General features: G+C 40.1%; 1 protein-coding gene across 8 annotated transcripts in view; it reads right to left on the bottom strand.

The window, feature by feature from the left end:
- The window catches only part of ARHGEF12 (Rho guanine nucleotide exchange factor 12), an 82,060-nt gene that overhangs the window by 39,170 nt on the left and 26,485 nt on the right, over positions 1 to 16,405 (bottom strand). For 6 of the 8 annotated variants that reach the window (XM_041125356.1, XM_041125361.1, XM_041125359.1 and 3 more), the window contains 3 exons: positions 8,777 to 8,800; positions 7,946 to 8,034; positions 6,265 to 6,321 (listed from right to left, as the gene is read on the bottom strand). In XM_041125356.1, the coding sequence (XP_040981290.1) occupies positions 6,265 to 6,321; positions 7,946 to 8,034; positions 8,777 to 8,800 (170 nt within the window). Of the gene's footprint in view, positions 1 to 6,264; positions 6,322 to 7,945; positions 8,035 to 8,776; positions 8,801 to 16,405 lie in introns of those variants that run through there. The other 2 variants (XM_041125358.1, XM_041125357.1) reach the window with 1 other exon arrangement.

The following is a 16,405-nucleotide window of genomic DNA, read 5'->3' as shown; positions in this document are numbered from 1 at the left end:
ACTACTAGCTACTAAACATCACTGTTATTTCTAACAGCTTGCTTTGCTTCTTCATTTCTAAAGCCTTTCATTCTTACACCAGCATCTTGAGAAAGAATTGGAGTTCTCCACAGTCAGATACCAGAATTGTAGCAGTTTCATTTAGTATGGAGGGAGCAAAGGGAATTATGAAGATGCTGTCCCAGCAAGACTCTCTTTTCTGGAATAATTTTTAAGGAATGAATTGCAACAGAGTGTGGAGTCATACCCATATCTTAAATTACTCTCGCACCACTAGAGCTCCTTTCACTTCTCTGGAGCAACTCCTAATGGAAATGAGGAGCCTCAAGTGAAAATACTGTCTGCCCAGTCAGCCCTGTTCTCCTTGAGTGTGGCATATTGAAAATGGGCGTGGGAGTAGTAGAAAAGAGGTTGCATTCCAGCACTTCTGCAGCAGTCTGGTCACAGTATCATATCCCACTAATTCGCCTTCTGCCGATAAAGTAGAAGCAAGTTATGCCATACACAGCGATCTGCAGTAAGTTGATGGAATGGATGCAAGGTGAGAGCAGACAAGAGGAAAAAAACCCACCACCTTTCACACCCTCTTTATATGGTTAAGTGAAAGAACATGCCTCTCCCTTTTGTACCTCCCATTTTTCTATATGGCCAAGCTTCTTTAAGTCTCACTTCGCAAGAATGATGCCCCAGGGTGGGGTGTGGGAAAGGGAACATATGCTATTTCATAAAAACAGCTCATTTTCAACCCCGCTGCCAGACGTACAGGTTTTATGAGTAAGACACTAACTAATCTTTTGACTCATAAGAACTGTCCTTGTTTAAAGGCACAGTATAGCCCTACATACTTGTTGCTCTTCTACTGAATTTCTTTCTTTTCCAGAACCAATAACCCTTAGATCTACTGATAAGCTTTCTCCTTGAATGAACCTGATGCCAAAGCAGAGGCAATGCAGTAGGAGATGCAACATAAACTGACCTTACAGAGTGCAATTTAAGTTCCAAGAATAATCAAGTTAAACTGTTTCACACCACAAGTCTCAATTTCACCCAAGACCACCTTTTAATTTTAGAATGGGGAGGCAACTGAAATTAGGACAACTCGAACCCAAATTAGTCTGTAATTGCTTTTTCCCTGTATTTGTTTCCTTCAGGCAAGAAGCAGCCACTTAACCCTTCTCCTAAACACAATATAAAAGGCTGGAACAAAGTCTGTATAGGCCAGCTGAGAGATACTGTGCTTGACAGAGATACACAACAGCTTTATAGTGGTTTTAATGACGTTATCTGAAAGTTTTCTGAAGATAACACTGTTACCTGCAGAACTAGATCAGCTTTGATAGCACTCCCCGTCTGAACCAGGTAGACTAAAAAGAGCAACATTCAAGTGCTCTCTTATACTCTGCAAGGGAAAATTAGCAAAGAACCTCCCCAAATCTGTCATTTGCTCACTTTTGTTCTTTAAGCAAAATACATTCAATTTGAAATCTGCTTAGTGGTGGAATTTTAAGACCAGAGCAGCAATGTTTTCATAACCCACGTCTTGTACCTTGAACACCTCATTAGACACTCTGGAATGGACTGAAAGGAAAGCCACAAACCACTGAGAGCCCAATGACACGCAACGTAAAGTTTTCTATAGCTGGTACTGTCACGCCTGGACATCACAAGTACATACAGGAACTCTTACATTCAACTACTAACTAAACCAACTTCACCCACTTTAATTAAAGTTTATGAGATTGGGGCAACACGGAAGAGTCCATGTTAGCAAGTGGCAATCAGCTTTTCATTCACCTTTTTTGCTTTTGTGTTCCAATTCTTAGCATTCCCTGGATGGAAATCATGAGTCATTCATTTTGAAATATCTTACCATGCTATTTCACTTTTTCCAGCTGAAGCTTAGTAAAGATTACAAGGTCAACAGAACTCATCATTGATAGTACTCAAAATCAAATCAATAATAATCTTATTCCCACGTTTCCTTTCACGTGACAGTATCTCGATGGCATGAAATGAGGAGACATCACTGTAACTATGCTTTAAGTACACAAAATCAGACTACATGTTCATATCTTGAGTGGATTCATAAAATTCTGTGGAGAAAAAAAGTCTTAAAAATCCTTTTTCATCCTCATGCATATGATAATTCCTCAAACTCATTGGTATAGCCTCAAGCCAAGAGTACAGTAAAGCAGCTAACCATGTGCTGTAGTTAAAGAGGTTTAAGATTAGAAGTAAAAGCAGTTAGAAATTACCAGTCCCACAAAAAAGGAATTGCAAGAAAAGCTAAGACGATCAACTCTTCAATAGGTGGCACTATTCCCTCTGCGACGTCGTGGCTCAGTTCTCCAACCCCTTACAAGTATGCCTTTTGGATAACAGGGAAGGGTAAAGTCCAAACTTCTCAAGGTCACTGACATACCGTGGTAAAAATGATTGTCTCAAACAGTCTTGGCAGATACATTTTGTCTGCCCAAGAGCTTCTCTAGTGAAGAGATCATTTACCTTCTTCTCTTCTAGACATCCTAAATATTTGGAAGTTATTCAATAAAATAGGAAATCTTTTTCTTAGCAGTGCACAACAAATAGAGCAGGGGTTCATTCTAAAAACCTGACTCACTAGAGAGCATGGAGACATTAATTACATCTCCCATAATACAGCGTAGCCTCTCCTCTGATCAAACTGTGTGGGACATGGCATGGAAGGAGACTTGTGAACTATAACCTCCCTGGAGGCATGAGGCCACAATGGGAAAATGCAATTTAACATAGTGATTTGAAATGAATCATTCAATAAACAAAAACAAACTCCTTGGGGTTTTGAGAACGTCCAAATGTTTCAGTTCATTTGGGAAGCTTTATTTCTGCACAATATTTTCAGAAATGCTGCTCCACAAAATAAATAAAACTATCAGCTTTTATAAAGAAAATTTCTCATAGGATGGAATTCTGAATTTCACTTAGTCCTAGATATTACTGTGATCTTCATACCAAATGCCATATTAGCAGCATTCTTCAGATTCTTCCACTAACCTGGCAACAGAAGTCATGTAAAGTCAGTGTAAAAACTATATTGTTTGAAATTAGCGCAGTGTATAGTGTCTTGATAAAACTGTTAATAACAATGGCACTGAATACCATTCATAAAACAAGACTGGGAAACCTTTCCAGACAAAAAGAACCATGTATTTTAACCATGATAAATAGGACTATCTGCTCCCATAGCAACGATACATTCAACCCCTGTGGTCGAGTGCCCCTTGCACTCACAGCTGTTTCTGGCTATTATAAGGGTAGTGATGAGGGGCTCCCAAGAGTCCTTTCAAGAGTTGGGGAAAATGGTGGCCACAACATAAAGACACAAGGCTGACAAGTACTCGAGAAACAAACCAGGAAAAGTAAGTTCGACTTAAAAACATCTGAGCAGGGGTGAAGTCTGGGGTTTCAAAACAAAAAGATTTTAAAACCTGTCCCAGAGTTGGTGAGCACATGTGAACGAGTATGTATATGGTCTAGTCTAATATTTGGGCCAGAAACTGATCATTACTAAATAAAAAGGAAGATATCTTTGGAGAGCAACCAAGTCATGGGGAAAAGGGAAGAGTAACTGATATCTCACCTACCACCCTGAAAGCTGATTTCAATTTTAAGTTCATTTAAGAGACAAGAATTCTACTTCAAGAATCAGCTGTCAGGTATTGTGGGAGGTTATGGCACTAATTAGTAAAATTATAACATATCTGAAACTTATACTCCATCTCTCTCCTGATCATTTAGGTTTTGCTGAATACACAGATATGAGATGGTTGGATTTATGGAAGAAAACATCTCACTCTAAGTTTCACATCACTATAGATCTACTTCTGTATATCAGAACAATTTCCCTACCTAACCACTCTGCCCCCCTGCCAAGCCACTCATATACTTCAAGCAATTCTGGTCTCTTGCCCCTTAATTAAGAATTTCAAGAGATAAGAACAAATACATACACAAAAGCCACACCTCCTCTTCCTGTTGTCATTCAAGACTTTTCTATTATTCACTTTCCAATGGCTAGCCAAAGAAAGAGCCAGCTACCATCCAGTCACCATCGAGAAAAATATCAGTACAGTATTTCTACTTGTAGGTTTTTAAATTGTTTGGTCCCATCCAAAGCAAACAGCAGACTTCTCTACACATACCACAGAACCTGGGAAAAGTAGAGGGTAGAGACAAAAGGCAGGGCAATGTCCAACACAGCAAAGGCCACTGGAAAGGAAGGATGAGTGGAAACTGCTCCCATAGATACTGGACATGGATAGAGCATCTGCAGGAAACTTCGGGGGAAGTAAAGGCTTACATTCGGAAGTTATGTTTCTTTCTGCCATACATGAAAAACCAGGACACTGTACAGACTGAGGGAGAAGTATAAACACAGATACATTCCATCAAGCATACCAAATGTTTCCTGTAATTAACCTACAATAGTTTGACAGCACCTCCAGTATATTATGGGTAAGCAGCATTAGGCAAAAATTAATGCAGGTTCAAGACATAGGGATCAAGTCAATCTGTGCGGTCACTAACCAGCATCTATCTGGCAAGGAGAAGAACTGGTCAAGGCTTCAATGCAAGCTCATCAGAAGCATCATCCCAAAATATATGCTTTTCAAGCAGGCCATTTCCCTGTTCATTCTCTGAGCATGGGAGGAAGACATAGAAGCTGCAGCAAGCCAGGTCTCCCTAAGACAAGTTTCCACCTCTACTGAAGCAAATCAAGGCACTCTCAAAACGTGTTTACAGTTTCTGAGGAACACGACCATCTTTTTTTTTTTTTTTCTTTTTTTTTTTTTTTTTAAAAGAAAAGCATGTGATTCAAAATTCCAGGGAAAGTTAAGAGATCTCATCTTCACAGAAGGAAGAGAACACACCTCCCTAAACTCCACCAACTGAAGGGCTTTTGCTAGCATGCCTATGTTGGTTTAAAAGGAACTCCTCAAGGTTGGTGTTTTGGGGGGTTGGGGGTTTTTTTGCTTTTATTTTTCAAATGTTCCTTACAATCAGAGCTATGACAGCATCATTTTGTATTACATAGGTGGTTTAAGAAGTTGGATCACAGCCATTAACACCTGGCAGTTTTATTCTAGTGGAATGATAAAGCTTATACTGGAAGAGTCATTGCATCTGTCCAAAAGCCCACAGCAGGTTATGTAGCAAGCAATTTTCTCAACTGAGAAGAATCAGAAAGTATCACAGACTGTTTTAATTATCAAGAAAGGAAAAGAAAGGCAACCCATGGCTGGAGTCAAGACAGAGCTGAACATGCACACTTAGAAACATGAAATGTAGCAGTACTAGCCAGATTCAGCCTAGGTCCAAGGGTCTTAAGAAGCTGGTAGCATCCAAAAGACCACCCACCAACTTGTGAAAACTTATTACCTTGTAGTTTCTAAGATAGAAGTGCAAATATCTTTAGAGATCGGAAATTCAACAAGTCATTAACATAAAGGTAGGATGGAGAGTGTGTCACAGCCTGAAGACTGACATACCTGACGTGAGCTAAAGAAGGAGAATGAGCAAACAGGCTGTATTTGGTAGACAATCTTTCCAACAGCACCCATTATGGTGTACTGACAACATAATGATATGTGGGGCTACTCCTATGCCAAACTGTTATATGTCAATTTGTTCCAGCCTACAAGCCCACAACACAGTAGTAATACACAATACAGGACTGCCAGGGAAGTTACTCCCTCTTCAGAACAAAGAATGGTGAAGTTCATACTCTTACATTTTTTGAAATTATTTACAGATACATTTTTCCACTTCTGTGAAACATGAAAAGGAACTGACATGAGATCCTCTACAAATAATGCAAAAAGATGAATTGCTGGCTCATCCAGATTAACCTCCACAGTCAGAGCAAGACACAGACTTCTCTACAACCACAAAACTCTTCTGGAGTCCAGCATAAGCTGTGTCCTCATACAATGCCAAAAATACTCAGTGGCACAAGATCTCCAAGAAGGGCAGCCCCAGCAAGTTTTCCCAACTATCAACAGATAACAGGAGAATCCAGGTGACAGCCTGTGCTTGCCAGGTACAGGTTAGTTTCCAGCCACTACAAAAACTACAAGCTGATAGCAACATTTAAACCCAGTCTCCCACTCCCTGCTGCAGAGCCAACCATGCAAATCATGTAAAGGATAAAAGCCTTGGGTACACAGACAGAAAGCATGGAGCAGACTGCAAAGGTGCAAGGCTGCAGCAGCTGCTTTAGCTTACCATACGTCTCGGATCTACTCTCCTCTGAACTAGACTTTGTCTTCTTGGAGGAGCTATCTGCACGAGAGCAGGAGAAAAGGAGAGAGAGATATAGAAAATATGGAGACCAAACATGACAAAAAAAACTTCATGAAAAACACAGATTGATTTATTAGGTTAAATCGTGCAAAACACAAATAAGATGTGAACAAAACATAGGTGAAACACTTGGAATAAAGGGTGAATAATACGAGCATGAAGACACAGGTAACACCACAAAGAATCTATTACAGAATCTAAGACACAATAAAAGAAGTTCTCTGCAATGAACTATAGAAAGTATTGTGGATAACAAACAGTCCAAGCATAGAAACTCTGGTACTGGTTATCTCCAGAGTAAGTAACTGACATACACATAGTAGTTCAGCATTCTGAATTCACCCCTTAAAAAGAAAATAATTTTATGAAGGCTACAGTACAGAGTTCATCTAGCAGACCAGATTACAAGCATCATAACAGTGGTGCTAGGTAACAGCTCTCAAAATTGGAATGACTTTCATCAAATTAAGATTAGAGGATTCCTGAAGTTTGCTTCTGAAGAAAACGAATTCCTTCTACAAAACAGGTCCATAGCCTGAGACCTCCCCCAACCTGAAATAATTTTACATTACCTATTCACAAGGACAAAGGAAAAAAAGACAAGCACTAATTCAGGTTTTCTCCTTTACAGAATTTTTTTTTTTAACTGACATTAAAAGCCCATTTTAATTTATTTTGTGCACACTAGGAAGTAGTCATGCAGCTAGTGGCAGAAAGCATTAACAAACAGGATGGTTTATAAACATCAGCTTCAAATGCCTTGTGCAAAAAACACATTCTACAAGTTCTGCCACCTTTACATTCAACTCTCATGTCTTCCACAAGCCCCAGGGAAAAGACTGGACTAAACAGCAGAATGCACAGACATGAAAAATGCACATTGCATGGGGCCAGGAGGCTCAGACAAGAGCCTGTCATGCATTTCATGAACATACACAGTAGTCACTGGGTTAGTGTTTCAGAGAGAGAATGAAGAATCCTTTCATGCATCCTAATTTCCAAGACAGCACTGGACAGGCTTACCAAATTGACCCTAATTTAACCTTTTGGAAGGTTAAAAAAAAAAAAAAAAAAAAAAAAAAAGAAAAAAAAAGGATAGCATATCCTTTAAAAATAGACATTTATCTTAAAATATATCACGTTAGAAAGTACAAATTCACTTTACAAATGAGAGAGATGGATGAAAATCCACTAAGGCTCAAAAAAAATTCCAACAAGGAATACCAGCCGTAGTCGAGCCTATAACATCTCCAATTTCACACTTCAACTAAAACAGCCAGAAGAACTACTCACAACTAATTACAGTATTTGCCTACTGAAATTTCAGACTGACTTTTCTGAAAGAGGAAGTAGTTATAATTATTCACTGATACCACCAATCTAGGTTTATTCTTGCACAGTTAACAGCTGCTTTGTAGATGAGCATGTTTAAAAGCAAGCCCATATTCATTTCAATGCCTGCACGCTTCAAAAAGGCTCAACTGCAGAACAACACAACTCTGAAAACCACATTTGTTGACACATTAAAATAATTTTTATTCCAATCCCCAGTACTTTTCAAATTGAAGTCTGGATTTTCACCTGTGAAATTTTAGGACTTTACCTGTCGGATCAAAGTCGTGCGTACTACTGCAGCGTTCAACCTTCTGTTTCTTGTCAGCTGGAGACTCTCTGCTCAGAATGCTGCCGTGTCTGTGTCAAACCAAAGCAGAGGATCCTGACTACCGTGCCACAGAAGCGCTGCCTAACTGGTGAGGCTCTTGGAAATGACCTTAGCTACTTCTGTTTGCTAACAAGGAATTTAGATTAAAATGTACACATTAAGTTCTAAAAACCTAAAAAATTTATTCCCACTGAATTTAAGAGGGAAAATGATCTCCCTCAGAATCTTTAGGAGTGTACTCAAGGTTCTAGAAACAGTCTCATTAACCTTTGAAATTAGTAACAGCAAGTGCATTCTCTTTATCATTCAACACCAGGCCACATTTTATTTTAAAAGCAAAACAAATTTAAGTTACATAAAACTGAAAAAACTCCTGAAATCTTAACTCTACTCCCTCTCCCAGAAAACCTTAAATATCTTTGTATACAAAAATTAAAGATTTAGAATACCCCCCCCACCAAAGGAAGTGTCTGTACATCATGCACCAACATAGCGTCACTTTCTCTGACCATCTCAAATCTCAGGTAAGATAACCCACCAGCGTACGTAACAGAAATGCAAATGGTAACACTATGCCATGCACTTTAAGCACCCCACCAACTATATTTTTGGCATCCTGTCCCAATCTGGAAATTAATTTCCTCACATCTGTAATGGGTATTGCTATCTATGGTTGTACATTTTTTTTTTTCCTTTTAAAAGCATTCCTCTTTCAAAAAAGCTATATCATAATTTGCAATACAGATAAACAGTCAAACTTCAGTAACTCACCTTGTAGGTTTTTTGAGAGGAAACCTGAAAACAAGAAAGAACATAAGTTTAATGAACTTTTTTTGTTTCTCAATATTATGTTTGCTATCAACACTAATGCTTAAATAAAAAACAGTTATTTTATACTTCTGTAATGCCTTCACAAGAGAACAAGTCTTTTTTATTCTTCTACTTCAGCCAATTATTAGTCCATTTACTGTTGACTCAACTAGGTAAAGAATTATAGTCAATATGCTTAAGGTTTCAAACAGAACTAAGAACAAAAGCAGGATCTGTGCTCTCAAACCCAGCATCTAGTAGGTCTGTCTGTCTTAGTATAGTAGCTCATGGATCATCTCATCTTCCTCTCATAACTAGTTACAAACACTAAAAATTAATGTAACTTGATTTTTTTGTCCTGCTGATGGACTGAGTACCTGGCACCTAATGAAGGTCCAAACTCTAACTGAAAAATCTCCTGTAGCTGAGACATTCCAGTTACCTCCCTCCTACATGGGTTCTGTGGTTATCTAGTAACACAGGACCTCAGGCTGACATCTCCTCCCAACAAGATTTCTAACTATTTTCATGAAATTGTATGAACTTGCCATCTTTGAGACAAGCACAACAGACTGAAGTTAAGTTGAAATTATATTAACTATTCCAAATATTATTACTGGAACATGCAGATAAAACAGGCAACACAAACCCGCAATTAAAGGGAGAAAGAAGTGTATATGCATTTTTTAAGTAAGGAAAAGATGTGGGACTTGTGAAACTGAGATTTTTTTTCCTTGAATTACTGCAGAAAAATGACAGAGCAAAGCATATGCCATCCAGCTTAAGGCACCAACTTCTACTTTCATAAAGCAGAACCAGTTTTTTCTCAGAACTTGTCAGAAGTCTAGCTCCATTCCTACTTGTTAAATGTTTTTAGATCCTTCGGCTGGAAAGCAATGCAAACGCTTAGAACTGTGTGTATAAGAAAAGAATAGATAACTTAAGTCACCTTTTATTCTAAATGAAGACATCTACAATTATTATAGCCAATAATTTCCCCCGTATACAGAATAGTTATCCTTATTGCATTCAGTTTCTCCTATTTACACAGGTTTTCCAAGTAGTAATGGGGTGAACGTTGGAGGGAGGCAGGGAAAGAGATTCAAGTAAAAAGAAATCTAATACCACAAAAGTTAACAGGGCGTTAAATGACTCAGTTAAAAAAAAGAAGTTGGGTTTTGTTGTTTGTTTGTGTTTTTTTTAAACTCAGCTTAGTTTAAACACATCTATTTTTTAACAATCAATAACCCCATGGTAAGTCTGCGCTAGAAAAAGACAACATCAGTGCAGGATAATCCCAAGGACACCACCTCCAAACTCAGACTCAACTGAGCTGAGCGATGGCCCTGTCCAACCAAACTGCTCCAATACGCAGAATCAAACCATTCTCTAAGAGCATTTCAGAGCATTACAACAAAAGATTCCTTGAGCACTGCCAAGAAGACTGCCCAAAACGCACACCTCGTGTTTTAAGCTCCTTTCTCCAAAGCAGGGGCACCTTGTCACTTATTCTCTTTTCCTTGATAACTATAGAGTGGCCCAGCCAGAAATAGCACAGTCTTAGAGCTACAGTAACTCCCTCCCCATTACCTGAAAAACATAACTGGATACACAGCAGAAGTACTCAACTTAATCCCTCTCTTTGAATAACAGGTATTCCATTAAATGCGTATACACCCAAAATGCCTGCCAGCTCACACATGCCAATCCCCTATGCAAGCATGCGCTAATATGGCAACCCTGAAACGAACATCTGATGACACATTAGGCAAGTGAAATTAAAGTGTTGTCTATTACTGAAAATAATTATACACATCAAGACACTTGCCATCTTTTAGATAACAGCATCAAATTTAGTTGAAATAAAATAACAGCTTCAAAATTAAGGGGATAGATAGGGCCTTTGATTGCATAAGCCTTAGGAAACTATGGGGTAAAGCAGCACAGAAGTTAGTTAATTGAAGAAAAAAGATCGTATACAGACTCCACAAGAAGTGGTAGCCCTCTTTCCTCCTCCCCCCCAAAAAGCATTATTTTCACCTCAGAAATCTGGGAAATCCACTGTGATTCAAATAAGAAACGTGTAGCTAGTCAAGCCTCTCCTCATTCTGTTCCACCTGCAAAGCCAGATCTCTTCAGTATCCAGTCCTCCCATTTACAAATTCTGGCCAGTAAAGAACTACTTTGTGCAAGACAGGCAACCTGAATGCCAAAGCAAAGGACACAAAAGTCATCTCAGACAACCGTAACCCTGTCTGCACACTATATGGTAAACAGATGCAGTAGTAATCGAGTGTTTCATTGAAAAGCAGAAAAGTAGAAAAGGGAATCCAGGGAAAGACAATCTATCGTTCCTCCAAAGGCCGGAAAAGATGCTTAAGATGAATTATACCACATTTTTTTACCTAACGCACTTGAGCTTTTGAGCTTCATAAAAAATCCTAACACTATTAACAAATATTTTAATGAAGCATTTAAGCGAAACCTTTATCCCGTAGTGTTTCTTATCAGGCACCTGGAACTCCAGGCTTACGCTCCTGCAGCAAAAGAAACAGTTTATGAATAAAATGGAGTTAGTTCACTGCTGTACCATGTTGGTTGTTTCAGAGCTATTTATTACCCGTTCAAGGATGAAGTGCAAACGTTCTATTTTAGAGGTCTAGAAAGTTGCGTAAAAACTTTCTACCTATTACACGTAGACCACTGACGTTAATTACTTAGAAAGAGAACCCTAAAGTTTTTGCATATCAAATGGCACTGAAACGCATCAGGAATTTTTTCTGTGCTTTGGCATTGCCGGCGAGCATAGAAGTCCCTCTGAGCGAGGGCCCAAATCCCACAGCTTCCTTGTCTGAGGCCGTAACTGCACCAACCGTTGTAGGCACGGCACTTCAGCACAGACGGTCAGGACTTGCAAGGAGCCAGCCAGCTCCCACGAATCCCCACCGCCCTGACGCTAACACCCACCAGATGCCCGAGCCCAGGCCCGGGATGGCAGGAGCACGGCGCTCGCTCCCCTTGGGCTCCGTCCCGCCGTGTCCACAGGCGGCGGAGGACGGCTGCGGAGCACGCCGGGAGCCACTCCCGGAAGCTCTGGAGCCCCTTGGCCACCCGCCAGCTTCCTGCGTTTCTTTCTTCTCCGAAGCAGGGAGGGAGGGAGGGACATGGCGGGGAAGCGGGGCAGGCAGCAGGTCACCATCACAGCGAAGCCTCTCGGGCACACACACGCAGCACGTTCACTAGAGGCGGAGAGGCTGAGGGAGCTCCGGGCCCTCTCCTGCACTTGCTTTACTTCAGAAGTATTCCATAAAACCAGTGGAGTAGGAAGGGGGTGGGCCTTGTCCGCTAGGCTGGAGGTGAAGCTCCCCAGCCCCAACCCCCCAAAAAACTCCCCTCCTGGACCTGCAGTCTTTCCAGGCCACTAAGTTATGAAATCACAGAAATTAGAGATGGAAGAGTCAGCTGAGCCAAGACTACAACTGTGATTTAACATCCTTTCTAGCTAAACTGCGGGGAGCACGCAGCATGGAAGTTCCTCCTCTTTTCCCAGTTTCCTACCTGAAGACTACCTAGCATTTCTTGATTTGCTGAAGATGGTCTTCAGTTCCCAAACACTATGTCACTTGTATACTACAGCAGAAAGCAGAGTAAAAGTGGATAAACGGAGTGTAATCAAAGAACAAGGAAGAGTTCCCATGAGTTTATCCAGCAACTATTTGTATCTCAGTGCAACTTATCTTCCCTTTGAAATAGTATTGTTTGAAAGTAGTACTGAAAATCGCCTCACTGTGTTATAGTATTCAACACCATATATAACATATAAAATGTATTTCACCTACTAGTGTAAACACTATGCAAGCTGAAGGCACAGCAGGGTGTGGTTAACAGCTGGAGACTTAATTCCAAATCTAGCTGGCAAGTTTAGGCTACACGATAAAACCCTGTAGACATTTTGTCTGATAACCGATGAACATCAGCACATTTTCAAACAAGTTGTTCCACTCTCCCAAATACCAGGAACAATTAAAAGCCAAGTCACATTTTGTTTTTAAAATACTGGGTCAAATAATTTAAGTAATTTAAATGCATCAAATTACTAAGAGTATGTCTTGTTAGTCATGCTGCATTAGGAAAATCTATTTACCGAAAAGCCAAGTGAGAAAAACACACTTACAACCAGTAACACTGTGGATTAAAAATTATACTTCTCCAAGTTAGCTCACACACGTATGCACCATTCAGTACTGGACCAGTGCCTAATAACTACCTGGAAGCCAAGACAGAAAAAGATAGTTTTAAGACCTAATGTGTCAAAACACACCAGAGCGAGGAAGGATTCCCAGCTTCCAACAGTACAAAGCATTCCATTCTAGCCCGGGAGGTTGAAAATATATCTGACCATAAATAGCACAGCATTCAGATAACCATGTTGGGTTTTTTCTCCCTCCCATACTAAAATATTACCAGAATTCAAGTATCTGCTATCTCAAAAACTGATCAAAGACAAAAATATTTAGATTCAGACAAGGGCCCCAACCTTGGAAATATTTATTCATGTGCCTAACTTTAGTTCCATTTACTTCAGCAGGACTACTCACATGCCTGAAATTAAGCTTGTGTGTGTTTGCACGATGCAAGTATAAATTACTACAACTTGTGCCGAGATGAGTAAGAAATATTGTGAAACCCATACAAAAGAGAACAGCCAAAAAATGCTTGCTTGACAGAACTAATCTTTAATTAGGAGATGAACAGTTGCAATAGAAGCTTCTTCATTGCTTTATTAGTTTCATTTAAATAAGACGGTGCTTGTTACAGACAAACCCTCTTACAGAATTCAAAAATCTGAAAGACAAGCAGCAAAAACACCTGACCACCCCAAACTCAGCAGAAATGTTACAGGTTCACTCATTCGTCTTTTTCACACATTTAGAAAGAGAAGAGGAAAACCAAAGGTTAACTCAAAGTCCAGTCTGTCCCCCCAGTCAAAACCCCAAACTATGTCTATTTAAAATGATGTCATCCTACTTCAGGAGGTTTTCACCAAGTAATTAGTCAATGAGAAGCCTTTTGCCAGCACCACCTCCATGGATTTTGGTGAAAGAGCAAGTTGTGTAACTGGCAGCTACGCTTCTGGAAGGCTGAGCTGGACTGTACTCTCCTCTTGCTCATACATACCCAAACAGAGCCTACAACTGGAAGAACTGAAGTCTGTTCTTGGGTGACAGTCAAAAATCACTGAACAATTTCATTACTATTTCTAGTGCACCTAGTGCAAACCACTCCTTCAGTAGCTATTAAGCTTCATATTCAACACCCTGATTGGACCTGCACTGACAGTAGTCAGAAAAAGGCTACATTTTCTGTCTAAATCTAGTAGGTTTAAGTAAGTGCCTTGAAAGTACAGTAACCATGGATGTCTCAAATGCCATTCTGCAGATAATTCCCAGAATTTCATCTTGAAAGGGACAGGAAGAAACAAATAAAAAGAAAGTCTGTTTGTTTTCCCAGTTTGCAGATGCATGTATCCATCAGAGCAGTGTTTTGCAGGGCTTAAAAGCCCTGAGAAAGGTATTATGGGAGAGTGCTGACATGACCTGAACAAAAGCAGTACCGATGTGACCTTAATATAGAGCTAAAGGCAGTCTCCTGTCACAACAAAATGGGTAGACATGTTCTGTATAGGACAGCGGGTGAGTAAAAGGAACTGATGAGATAGCAAATGACAGGCGGATAGAGAGAAACACAGATGCAGCAAGTGGGCAACTATTAGCAACCAAGAAAAAACGCAGACAGAAGTCTGCCATTTCACTGTACTGCCCACAAACTACAGCTGTAACCACATCAGCTATTCTGTGGACAACACTGATTCAACAGATCAAGCCTACTTACCTTAGCATTAACCCACTTAAAGAGCAGTTTTATGCAGTGTCATCTTTTCCCCATATCAAAGTACATAAGCTCAGGAAACCACAGAGTTTTCTTCCTCAAAAAAACCCCACTGCATGCTGATGACAACACATTGTCATGCAAGGTGCAGAGAAACAGCCAGGCTGAAGAAGGGCCCCAAACAGCATGGATTCCTGGGAGCTGTCAGAGCCTATGGACAAGCCTTACGAACTTGCAGCAAGTGCACAAGGAGGCAAAACCAAGCTAGGCAATAAAATTTTCCACGTTATTTTTGTAGGAGTCCAAGGCAGCAACCACAGCTGACGCAATGACTCACGGAAGAATCGTTCGTGGCATTATTAGCTTTAGATTACTGACAGCTTTGTGAACAGGCCTAGTCACTGCCTTCTCAGAAGGAACATAGGAAGTTTAGTGAAGTGACCGGAGAGCCCATATAGCTAATACCTTCTGGGTCGACTCCACACAGTTCTCCACCTTCTAAACATTCCCAGCAACTTCAGTGTTGGATTTGCCCTAATAAAGCATCAATGAATACCTCCAACTCAGTCAATGTTATATTGTTTTTCTGGCCCACCAATGTTTCTATCCATAACTAGAATATGCCATTCAATTTTCCTTTCAGGTTAGAAAATGCAGAGTAGCCAATACAGCGCGCCAACATACTTCTTGATGGATCAGTGTAAGGATCAATGCAAGTGACCAGCACTGTGGCAACTGACAGTGCTGAGTTAAGCACTTAATGCAAACTAGGTTAAGATAAATTTGATAAAAATCAAGGGAAAAAAATTATGCCTTTTCACAAGTCTGAAAGATAGCAGGTTTCTGGTGGTCTTTAAGGAAGAGAAGGTCAGGACTCCAAGAGGAAGGTACTTCTACAGGAAAAGAACATTCCACTGGTGCTAGTGACAGCACATTTCCATCACTGGGATGTTTCCTCTTTGAGCTTTAAAAAACCCCATATATCTACATAAGTATACCTTTCATTCTTGCAGTTAACTGGAGATTTATTCTGGGTGAGGGTTTTGTCAAGAGGGGTGAAGAGAAGGCAGCAGCACGAGAAGGAAGCAAGAAAAGAGAAAAAAAAATCAGTTTAAAAAGATGAAAGAAAAACAGAATGCAAAGATAAGACTTCTTCATAAAACAGATTACAAGAACATGGAGATTTTGCCTCCACACAAGGAAGCACATGGAGTTTCCTGATGATACAGGTAGTATATCCATCCAAATGAACATTGTGCTCTCTGGGAAATACTCCTTTGCAGATAGATGTGACAAGCTCTAAAAGGAGCTTGCAACAGTGTCTGTTAAACAGACAAATTAAAAGTAAATAAAAAAGAAAAACAACAAGCAGGGTACTTTGCATATACTATAGCCAACTGTAGTTCTTTCCTTAGCACCCTTTCGCTGTAAAACTTTCAGATGGGAAGGGTTTATATTTCTCTATGAACAGTAACGTTTGGAAAGGGTAGAAGAAAAGCATCTCTAGAGAAGTTTCATCCACAGTTCAGTCATTCAGTCCCAGCCCAAGCAAGTGCCTCAGCTATTTTCCATGACACAAGCACTTGGACTTTTCCAAGAGCTGATGTCAGGGCTTTTCATGGAGAAAGAACTGCATTTACAGAGCAGGCAAGGAAGGAGGGCTTCCCCAGCAGCTATTCTCAATGTGGGCCTTTGTGCCGC

This window comes from Aquila chrysaetos, chromosome 8 (genome assembly GCF_900496995.4).
Source record: "Aquila chrysaetos chrysaetos chromosome 8, bAquChr1.4, whole genome shotgun sequence".
Taxonomy (NCBI): domain Eukaryota; kingdom Metazoa; phylum Chordata; class Aves; order Accipitriformes; family Accipitridae; genus Aquila; species Aquila chrysaetos.
This window is presented reverse-complemented; position numbering and strand designations above follow the sequence as displayed.